Genomic DNA, 11,429 nt, shown 5'->3' with positions numbered 1-11,429 from the left:
AATTTATGCTGCCCCGCACCCTCCACAAAGGAGGGCAACTGGTTTACTCAATTAGTTTTATCTATCAACTCATCCACTTTAAAATAAAATTACATATTATTTCTAACACCAATAAAGGGCCCACCCTGAATTGCAAACTGCTTTGGAAAAAACATCAGCCAGGAATTGTGACGCCTTAGCAGGGATGCTGCCTCAGGGACCCAGAATGACTGACCAAGAGTTCGGGGATGAGGGGCCCTCCCGCTAGAAAGGAGGGCAGGAGATCACATTCGCACTCACGCCCTCCCCTCCCTCTACAGCCTGGGTGGGAGAGAAGAGTTCCTTCGGAACGGGGCACCGGGGGCCCAGCCCTCGTGCTGGTGGAGTTTGCTGTCACAGTTAGGAGCAGGACTGGGTTCAAATCTCAGCCCTGCCACTTCCTAGCTAATAATGATCTTTCTTACATGACGCTTACCAGCCTGCTGCCCCTCTCTAAAATGGGGACCGATGCTGCCTAGCTCTGGGGAATATTAGGAGGAAGATACAGGGGCCTATTAAATGCTTAGCCAGAGGCAGGGCACACAGGGCCTCAATAAACAGCATCGGTTATCAGTTTCCCCAAGGAAACTGGAGGCTGCCGGTCACTAAGATGGTGTAAGACCACAGTTCCCAAACCCGGCTGCACTTAACGATCAGCAGGGAGCCTTCGAAATGCTAATGCAAGCCCTCTTTACAACCGCCAAATCAGAATCCCTGGGGGCAGGCCCAGGGATTGTTTAAAGTTCCCAGAAGATTCTGCTGTAGCTGGGAGTTGGGAGTCAGGTGAAAATCTACCACCAAACCTGCTAACAGTCCCCAGACCTAAGAGTGAAGCCATCTTCTTTTAGAATTGAAACGAAGTCTTACAATTGAAAACTTCCCGATCTTTCTAACCTAATTAACAAAATATATTGCAATTGCTAAATTCTCAGAAAGCCACCACTCTAGAAAAGTCATAACAAAGCTCAAGTGTTTATTAAGAATTAAAAATACTGTAAATAAGCCATACAGTTCATTTCACAGTAAACTAAACAAACCTTTTTTTCTCTTAATTTTCTTTTTTTTTTTCTTTTTTTTCTTCTTTTTTGAAGGGCAAGACAGCCATTAAAGAACAGTACAGTTCAAAGGGAAACAGCAAAAAACTACAGAAAATGCACACATTCCTCCTCACTGACAGATGGGGGTCTGCTCTGACAGCAAACCTCTTCATGGACATCGTAGGAAAATAAAAACACGTGGCCTCCATTCTCCGGGGAGAGACAGTCCATGCCTTTGTGGACCGCTCTCCTCACACATTTCCTGAAAGAATCCAAGGAGTCCCCTTTCCAGGATTCTAAACCTATGTATTATTTGGGGACCCTAACAAGAGGTGATGCGGGTCGGCCACAGGGGGACTGTGAGGTGTTGTGCCTTCCCATTCAGAACCATCTGGATTCTTTGCATAGTTACCTTTGAGATCACGAGATGATTCAGGAATGGAAAAGACACCCCACACCTCACGGGAGGTGACCATCAAGTCAAGCAGCTGGTTCGTATCAACTAAAAACCGAGGGGCTTGTCCCCCTCCCAAATCAGAGCTGACACTTGTGAGTTTTAACCAGTTTCAAGTGGAAGACAAGAAGTGAGCAGCAGCTCATGAAAACCTCGGCCAGAAGTATTAAAAAAAAAAAAAAAGAAAGAAAAGAAATTAATTTTCCTTAAAGAGAATTAGAAAGAAAAGTGCCTCCTCCCCCCCAACTTCTTTTTTTTTTTTACTCGAAATCTGCCAGTCAGGCAAGGTTTTCTGAGGTTACACTTAATCTGCTTCTGTTAATCCTCAGTGGAAGCCATTCTTCTCTGACACTAGAGACATCCCTTCTAAAAGGCACCTCTGATTTGCAGGGGCCAGGCCTTGAGGAAACCAACCAAAAGCAGAAGCAGAAAACTTGAGAAACCAATGGTGTGTGGTAATTGTCGTAAATAAATTAACTGGGCACAAAAACATAAAATGCCTTGGTGTTGGGGGGGGGTGTCCCCTGCTTTTTAAGAGGGGACAAGAACATGGGGGGCGGTAGGGCGCATGGGAGAGAACAACACATTTTTTGGTCATGAGAAGCTGGACTGAACTCCGCACCCTGCACACGCAAGTCATTCAGACTTTTTCGTGAATCTTCTCCACTTTCAAAAACAACCTGTCCAGGTCATTCCTCAGGTCATCTAACAAGCCCTTAGCTGATTCCAAGTTGTTCTCGTTGGTTTCTATTTTCACCGAGTAGGCGACCAAGCTGTCCACGGCAGTCCTGAGCATCCTCAAGTCCGACTCCACTTGGCTGACGGAGGCTCTGAGGTTGTCTAGAGAAGACAGTCTGTCCAGGAAGTCCTGAGGCAAGGGGCCCGTCCGGGCCGGGTCCTGGCCCAGCAGCGTGTGCACTTGCTCCTGCACCTTCTGGAGAGCCTCCACGGTGCTGGGGAGCTCGCCCATGCTTCTCTTCAGCTCCTCCACGTCGCTGTAGAGAGAGAGCTGGGCCTCCCCCAGGCTCCTCACCGTGCTGGCCAGGCCGCCCGCGTCGGCCTCCGAAGGGCCCAGGCCCGCCACGCGCTCCTGCAGGGCGGCCAGGCGCCGCTCCTGCTCCACGCTCCTGGCCAGCAGGGCCTCCAGGTTCTCGCTGTGCCGCGCAGAGGCCGTCTGCACGGCGTCCACGCCGTCTTCCACACTTTGGAGCCTGGAGTCCAATCCCTGACTCTTCTCCTGGAGCGCGGCTAAGGAGGCAGAGTGTTTGTAAACCCCATCTTCTTCCGGCCTCAGGGCCTCGGTTTCCAGGTGGTGCAGCTCCTCCTTGAGTTTCCTGATCTCCTCAGGAAGGCGGGAGGTGACCTCCTCGGACTGGAGCAGCTTCTCTGTGAGGGCCTGCAAGGTGAGGTGCTCCGAATTGGCCGCCTCCTTGAACTTCTGCTGCTCCTGCTTGAGGCTCACCAGCTCCTTGACCTCGGTGTAGACGTCAGACTCCAAGGTCTGCAGGGTGCTTCTCAGGGCCTCGATGTCCTTTTCTCTGGACTTCACAGAGAACTGTGTTTCCTTCACAGCTTCCTTCAAGGCTTTTAAATCCTGCTTGTACACCTCGGAGTCTTCCAGAGACGCAACCTTCGCCTTCACATCGTTGATTTCCTTCTGGCTCCTCTTCTGGACCTCGGTGAAGATGGCAATGTTGTCGTTGATGGACTTGGTGAGTTCTGTCAGCCTTTCCTCCACCGTGTTCTCAAGAGACGTGAAGTCCCGCTCCCGGGCATCCTTCACCACGTGGATGCCGTCGGAGAGGTCCTTAAGGATCTCGTTCTGGAGCTTCTGCAGAACCTCACTGATCCGGCTGATCTCACTCTCCCCTTGCTTCACAGCTTTCTCCGTGAGGTCTTGTTTATGCTGGGAGCTTCTCAAGATGGACTCAAAAGTCCCAAATGTGGCTTGAAGAGACTGCACCTGTAACCAAAATCCACATGTTAACTGCTGAGAAGAGCTGATGAATCTTATTCAATACTGCTATATTTCTTTTCGTCTGCCCAGCTTCCAGGTCCCTCTTCTAGAACAGAAAAATAATTGTTCTTGGAGAACCTTCCCTCCACACACAGTCCATATGGTTTGGGGGACCAACCTAAAGACCCTTTCCAAGTGCTCCAGGGGTCCTCCCTCTTGAAGCCACAGTGACTAGTCCAGGAATGGGCCTAAGGCCAGCCAGTCAATTCTAAGACTTCTGTTAAAACTACCGGTAAAGAAAACCTTTTTCTACTGGGATTGCTGGCTATAGGATGAGGGAAGCCTGGAGAGGCTCAGACTGGCCCACGAAGAACGCCAGCCTACGAATCAAACCAGCACAGTGGGAAGCAGAACTGAGAGACGGCGAGATCGAGTTCTGAAGACACACTCTGCATCCCTGGATACAGCTATAGCTGAAGGACTCTGCTCCTGAACTTTTTAGTTCAAGCCAGTAAGTTCTCTCTCTCTCACACTCTCGCTCGCTCTCTGTCTCTCCCTCTTTAAGTCAGTTAGGCTGAGTTTCTAGCTCTTGCAACTGAAAAGTCGTACAACTTTTCACAGGAAAAAAGCTGAGGCACTTGGGAGACACTGGGCTGGGAGGCAAGAGACAAAGGTCAGGTGCCTAGCTTTTGCCACTTCTAATTGGGTGGCCCTGACCAAATCACTGTCCTCACCCAAAAATATGACTTGGGCCGGATGTCCCCTTAGCATTCTCTGGCTCTGTGAGCACATCATTTTCCTGTTTGCCATGACACACTCATTCTAAATACATTCTCCCCTAACCAAGGTCTGATGTGGGAACCTCTCCAGGGAGCTGGTTTGATGTGCCGAGCCTGACAGGCCAGTGACTGCTGGCACACAGAGCCACCCAAGATGCTTGCTTGCAAAAAAAGAAAAAAAAAGAATTTGAATCTCTCAAGTCTCCAGCTCTAACCACCAAGTCACAGGAACATGCAAGAGAAAAACATGCTACGAGGGCCAATCAGCCAAACCCACAATGTGGAAAATTCTACACGACAAAGAACCAGGATCTTTAATAATTAAATGGCATTTTTAAGGGGAAAGTCAGGAAAATATTACACATTAAAAGAAATTTAAGAGATTCATCAACCAAACGTAATGTGCAGACTTGTATGGATCCTGATTCAAGCAAAGCAGCTATAAAAGAGATATTTTTTAAGGGGTCAGGGAAATCTGATACTGAACTAGGTATCAGATGAGAAGCAAGCATTACCGTTAACTTTGTTAGGTGTAATATACTGTGTTTTGCCAAAAGAAAAGGGAAGAGAAGGAGCTCCTATTTGTAAGAAATAAATCTTGAAATACATGGGGTGAACGATTATTGGTCAAAATTAGATCCTGGCTCAATATCCACTGGGTCCGCCAGAGCCTCGAGGGCCCTCCGGAGGGCCTGCCCCCACCTGAGCCCGCTGAATCTCTCGACTCAAGACAGGCCATCCTCTCCACCCAGGCTGCAGCCATTCCCCAGACCTGGGCTACTTCCCCACACCCAGAGCATCTGAGAACAAGAGAGACAGGTGGGCACCTGACAAGGGGGGAATGGAAGGCTTGAGACTCTGCTCTGAGTAAAACAAAATGGGAGGGAAGAGGTGGTGATGGAAAGAAACAAGAATAGCAAAAAAAAAAGGGAGAGCGAGCGCATTATTGAAACCAGGGTTTGTTATATTGATCTCTTCTGTTTACGCCTGAATACTTCCATGGCAACAAGGTAAAAAATAAAATAGCATGGGCTCTGGAACCAGACCGCCTATGTTCAAATCTTGGCTTGGGACACTTCCTAGCTGTGTGATCTTGGGCAAGTTACTCAGCATGTCTGTGCTCTGGTTGTCTCAGCTGCAGGATGGGAACAAAATAGTACTTGACTCGTAGGCTCATCTTGCGAGGATTAAGCGAGTGAATATATCTAAAGCTTCGATCGTGCCTGACACATAGTGAATGATCAAGAAGCGACAGCCACTGGGGCGCCTGGGTGGTTCAGTTGTTAAGCGTCTGCCTTCAGCTCAGGGCATGATCCCGGAGTCCTGGGATCGAGCCCCACATCAGGCTCCTCCGCTGGCAGCCTGCTTCTTCCTCTCCCACTCCCCCTGCTTGTGTTCCCTCTCTCACTGGCTGTCTCTCTCTGTGTCAAATAAATAAATAAAATCTTTAAAAAAAAAAAAAAGCGACAGCTATGGTCTTCCCTGTTTACTCTTTCTTCTGGGAGTAGCTCAGAAGTCAGGAGATTCTGAGACCATCCTTAGCCCTATGCCAAAGGGAAAAGCTGCAGAAACGAGGACAGGATGCCTGGGCTCTGGTTCCAGCCCCACCTAAAACCAGCTCCATGAGCACAAATAAGTCACTCACTTTCCAGGCCCCAACTCCTCGTCTATTAACAAATAGTTTCTAAAGCTCCTTTTGGTTTCCAACAGTCTATGATTTTAAGACAGATTAGAATTAGGTCTTCAGGGACTCCAGAATACTAGACAATTTCCCTGTTCAATTCAATATCACCTGAGTCATAAAGGGTACTTTGAGAAGGTACCATGGAGAACTCACCTCCAAAACTTTTAAGTTATTCAATCACAGCACCCACCTGTTCTGCACGGCACTCAGAACGAATGGGTGAGCACAGTACCTGCGATGTTCAGTGTTTTCTGAATGAAGCAGGAATTAATTAATGAATAGCGCAAAGCCTGGTGAAGAGTGAGTTGGTCCATTTCCCCTCTGATCCCTGTCACCCCTAACTTGGGCTGGCTCTTGGCAAATGGCTAGGAAGGGGACTAGATCAGAAATTATGGATGCAACCAAACACACCAATCCCCAACACTATGAAAAGAATAAAGAAATTGCCCCCCTACTGAGGGTGCTGTGAGCTGTTCATCTTTACATGCAAGGACCTCATTATAATCAATATGCAACGGACACACCTGTTCCCCCAACATATGTGGGGTGCCCCCAGAGAAAAGTAATGGCTAGAACAGGATCCCTGCACTCGAGGAGCTCACAGCACGAGGGGAGACAGTGGTGGTCCCCGTGGAACAGGGCACTTCCTGTATACCAAAAAATATGCAAAGTACTCTGTAATAATCTCATGAGTTGGTGGCTCCCACTGATCTCCAGTTTACAAATCAGGAGACTGGGAAGTGGTCATGCTGAGCACCAACATCCCAGGACCGGTGACGTCACAACCTGAGCTCTCAACCTCTCGTGATAAGCTCAGCAGAAGCCTGTTCAAAGTGCACCGAGTGCCTGGAGGAGATGCTGCCTACCTCAGAAGCCCTGGCTCTCCCGGAGTCAAGAGAAGAAAACAAAGAAATAACAACCAGAGAACTCACTCTTCCACAAATAGCTGCTCATCTCATTCAACTGTCCCTCCTGGGCCTAAGCCTACTCCTGCCATCACTCCATGCCAGCCTGCAACTGCCAGGGCAACACGGGCCCTTCCCGGCCTCCAACTGAACTGCCAACGTTTTCGGAAGCCCGCACCTGCTGTGCCCGCTGAACCTTCCTTGCAAGGACAGGCCAGCTTCTCTGTCCAGGCTGCGGTCATTCAGCAGACCTGGGCCATTTCCCAACACCGAGAGCAAACACAGAACGAGACCAGGTGAGCGCCCCGTGGAGTAGAGTGCTTCAAGTCACGCTGCTTTGACTCGGATCCCAGTTTCCCCACTTAGGGTGTGTGTGTGACCCTGAAGGAGGAACACGACCGCTCCAGGCCCAGCTGGCCCACCTGTGAAACAGTGCTAATGAACGGGTCCTGCCTCGGAGGGTGGCTGGGAAGCACTTAATAGGACGCCCAGCCCATAATGAATACTAATTATGAATAATAATATTATAAGTATACGTTCCTGCTAAGAACCAAACCCCACCCTGCACCAAGCATCACAGAGTTAAAAAGGGGCTCAAACGTCGGCTGTCAGAGGAGCCACAACTACTCACTCTTCAAAGCAAAATCACATATTCACTGGCCACCTCAGAGGTACACACGGAAGTGGCCACACACAGTGACAAATCTCAGTACTGCTCTGGGCACGTTCTGAGCGCCACATCACTGGACTAAGTATTAACTGAGCACCTACTACGCACCTAGCGAGGCATGGGCAAGATAACGAAATGAACAGACCAATGGGGAAGAGTGTCCTAGGTGCTAACTGCAGTAGACACCCTGGCCCCGCCCCTTACTAGCTGCGTAACCTCGCAGTCACTCTGCCTTCTTGCTTCGCACTCTCCTCATCTGCGGAAGGGGGGTCTACTGGTGCTTACCTCTCGGGCTGCTGTGAGAGTCAAAAGAGATGAGAGCACAATAAATACGAGGTATTACATACAGCTTGATGACACCGCTAAATTAAAAAGAAAAGTCATGGTTTCAACAGTGTACAGCCGGGTGGATGCTTAAAAATCTGGACAGAGCCCTCCCCTCGCTCTGTAGATGGGAAGACTCAGCCCCAAAGCGGAAAGAGATCTACACACAGCTTTGACGGAGAAGAGGTAGGAGCCAGGAAGGTGGGAATAAGGGAGAGGCAGGGGAGAAGCAGAAAGAATAAAGCCCAATTTCTTCAACGAAGATTCAAGACCTCCCCCCATCTCACTACTTCCTACATGTTACTTTGCTACAGGCCGGACAGCCACCGGCTGTCCCTCCAACATACTCAAGATAGCCCCCCTGCCTGTGTGTCTCCACTCCTCTCAACAGTCACCATCAGCAAGGTCTAGACTGGCTCTGCCCTGGCCACTGGGATACAGGCCTAGGCAAACTCCACACCCTCTCTCTCCTGAACTCACACAGCAGCAACCCTCCACCGAAACCTACTTGTCACTATCAAACTTCAATATATTGTGATTGATCGGTAACTGGGTGGATGAAAGAGAGGAAACCAGGGGCTAGTGATTATATTCCAGCACTAGGTCTACTTCTTAAGAATGATTTGACATTCAGGATAGGCAAAGCAGCACTGCCTACTTAATTCCCTTCGAAAAGTCACCTCCCTTGGCCTGCAGCATAGAGCAGGCTGACTCATTGAAGTTGCTCTGCCAGTCTTAAGAGGAAATTCCTAGTCCTGCATACTCCACAAAAGTCGATAGAAACTTGGCAGGGCAGGCAGCATGCTGGGAAAAGGAGGCAGCAGTTCCGGGCTCAGAAGCGGTGGCGGGATTTTTTGTTTCCATCATACAACCAACTTTCATTGAGCAATGACGTTAGTGGAGGACAGAGGAGGGATGAGAAGGGATGAGACTGAGGGAGATGCACTTGGTGTGGAAAACCACAGACACGGTGGAACCTAAGAGGCTTTGTGGTGAAAGTTGGGTCCATCCATACCTGAGACAGGCCTCAGTGGACCCCAAATCGGGCAGTGGCCTAGACATACTCATGTAGTTTGCCACCCACCAGCTGGGTTCTTTATCAATTCACTTGATTTCTCTAAACCTCAATCTTCTGGTCTGGAAAATGGAGTCAACACTGCTACTCCTCCCTCCCCACCAGGGTTGCTAAGATGATTAGATGAGTAAGCCCTCTTCACATCATGTAAATGTGTCTTGTGGTATTACTCACCAGTACCCTCTAGTATTCTGGGGCCTTTTCTTTCCTCTGAAGCTGGTTTATGCTACTTCAAAGGCTCACACGGGGACACTGGTCCACTAAAAACCAAGGGGTCTGAAGATAGGGAGTATTTCATTTGAACTTCGCAAATGAGTATGATCACTTGCTTTTCCTTCCCCAGATCAGGATTTATTAATACCTGGCTTAGATATCTCCCACAGGGAGAGCCCAGGTGCGGCCTTGCCCGAGGCTTCCAGGGATGCGCCGGCGTCCCTTCCAACCTCCTTTTCAGACAACTCTGCCCATTCAGCGGTTCCTAATCCAAAAAGAATGGGCTCCGCAGAGCCTGGCGGCTTCCTTACAGGTCACCGCTAATGCCCTGTGACAGGCCCTTGGCCCACCCTCGCCGGCTGGCCTGACCATCCTCCCGGCGGCCCATCCCTCGGGGCCGATTCTTCCGCGGCCATTAACAAAGAGGGTCTAGGGACCGCCCGGGGACTAGGGACCCGGGGACCGGGCATCCCCGGCCCGGGCCGCCCGAGGAGGGGGCCCAGCTCCGGTCCCGGCCCCGGGGCCTGGGCAGAGCCAGAGGCCCGGCTGCGGCGCGGGGTCTGCGGGTGGGGGGCCGGGGTACCCACCTTCTGCTCGACGCCCTGCAAGCCCTGGCCCAGCTCCTCCCTCTGCCGGGAGAAGTCCTGGTGGCCGCGCCGGACCTGCTGGACCTCCTCCAGGACGTGGTGGACACACCAGCCCGAGAAGGCGGCCGCCGCCACCAGGGCGAGGTAGAAGAGAAAGTTGAGCGCCCGGCCGAGCCTGCGCGAGCAGGACGCCGAGGACGAGGCGGCGGCTGCGGCGGCGGAGGCGGAGGAGGAGGACTTGCCGCCGCGGTGGCCGCCCTTGCCGTGCGCCTGGTTCTGCGGATGCTGCGGCGGGTGCTGCTGCGGGTGCGGCGCGGGCGGCGGCGGCTGCTGCGGCGCGGGCGGCGGCTTCTTCGCCACGTCATCCGCGCCGCCCGACGGGTGGGCGCCCTTCTCCGAGGGGCTCGCGGCGCCGTGGCCGCCCTTGGAGCCCCTTTGTTTGGCCGAGGGCATGGCGGGCGCAGCGGCGGGTGAGGCCGCGGACTGCGAGGCGAGCGAGCGGGGCACGCGGCCCGGGAAACTTCCTCGGGCTCCCCCGGGGCTGGGCGAGCGGCACGCGGGCGCTGCTGGCGTCGGAGCGGCCGAGAGAGAGCGGGCGGCGGGCGCGCGAGGAAGGAGGCCGGACGAGGGAGGAAGGAGGAGGGGGCCTGCCTCCGCCGCCGCCGCCGCCGCGGCGCCGACCCCGCCTCCCGGGAAGGGAGGCCGGGAGAGCCGAGCCGGGAGAGCCTGCCACGCACGCGGGGGCCGACGCGGCCCCTCCCCCTGCCGCCACGACCCCAAAGAGGGGGGCCGAGCGGGGGCCGGCGCCGCGGGGTCCACGCGGCCGGGGTGGGGGTGGCCCAGGCGGGTCTACGAGGCCTCGGGGGGGGGGGGGGGCGGGGGGGCGAGGGGAGGGTGGTGGCCGCGCGCGGTCTGCGGGGGCTGGGGGGGGCTCCCAGCGGGGTCTACGGTGCCGAGGTGGCGGGGGGGGGGAGTCCCAGCGGGGTCTACGAGGCCTGGGGTGGGAGCGGAGGGAGCCGAGGGGAGGGTGGTGGCCGAGCGCGGTCTGTGGCGGGCGGGGTGGGGGGCAGGGTGTCCCAGCAGGGTCTACGGAGGCCCGGGCAGGCGACTGAAGTGGCCGAGTGGGAGGGGGCAGGAGGCGCCGAAGTAGGGAGGGCAGCTGGCCTGGCTCTACCGAGGCGGGGGCCGGGAGTCGAGGTGGCCAAAGGGAGGGGCGCAGGGCTGGGTCGATGGGGGGGCGGGACTGGCGACTGAGCGGGGGCCACGAGGGCCACGAGGGCCCCAGGGATAGGCGGCTGAAGTGGGGGTGGCCAGGCGGGTTGGAGGGAGGAGAGCTGGGCTTGAGCTTTTGCCGTGGGCCAAGTTCGAGTCCCCTCCCTAAGACCTGTTGAGAGAGGAGCTGAAGGGGGGCGCCCAGGAGCCCTGCCCCTGGGAGTGGGAGTAAGGAGGAGGGAACCGGACCACGCCCCCCATCTTTTCTCCGGGGACTTGGGGAAATCCCGCCTCCCCATCCCACCCTCCCAACCCGACCCGAATTGGGCCTTGACTCTTTCGTGGGGTTTGAAGGCGGAGGCAGAATGAGCTGTCGAGAAACCAGTTGGCTCCGCGGAGGCATGTTTAGGGAGAGTTAGCAAAGATTCTTGGACTGCAGAAAGTCTATTCAAGGAAACACATTTATTGAGCATCCCACTTACCCTGGTCAGTCCACTGTCGATGCTGTTTACTT

At 53.6% G+C, this 11,429-nt stretch overlaps 1 protein-coding gene across 1 annotated transcript; it reads right to left on the bottom strand.

Annotated features, from left to right (window-relative positions):
- Nucleotides 1–956: 956 nt before the first annotated feature.
- On the bottom strand, nucleotides 957–10,367 carry CKAP4 (cytoskeleton associated protein 4). Its single transcript, XM_026499755.4, has 2 exons — nucleotides 9,704–10,367; nucleotides 957–3,472 (listed from the first exon to the last, which is right to left on the bottom strand). The coding sequence occupies exons 1-2, from the start codon at nucleotides 10,154–10,156 to the stop codon at nucleotides 2,150–2,152; spliced, it is 1,776 nt and encodes a 591-aa protein (XP_026355540.1). The 5' UTR covers nucleotides 10,157–10,367; the 3' UTR covers nucleotides 957–2,149.
- Between the last annotated feature and the right edge of the window lie 1,062 nt (nucleotides 10,368–11,429).

The sequence above is a fragment of the Ursus arctos genome, unplaced genomic scaffold (genome assembly GCF_023065955.2).
Source record: "Ursus arctos isolate Adak ecotype North America unplaced genomic scaffold, UrsArc2.0 scaffold_21, whole genome shotgun sequence".
Lineage (NCBI taxonomy): Eukaryota > Metazoa > Chordata > Mammalia > Carnivora > Ursidae > Ursus > Ursus arctos.
This window is presented reverse-complemented; position numbering and strand designations above follow the sequence as displayed.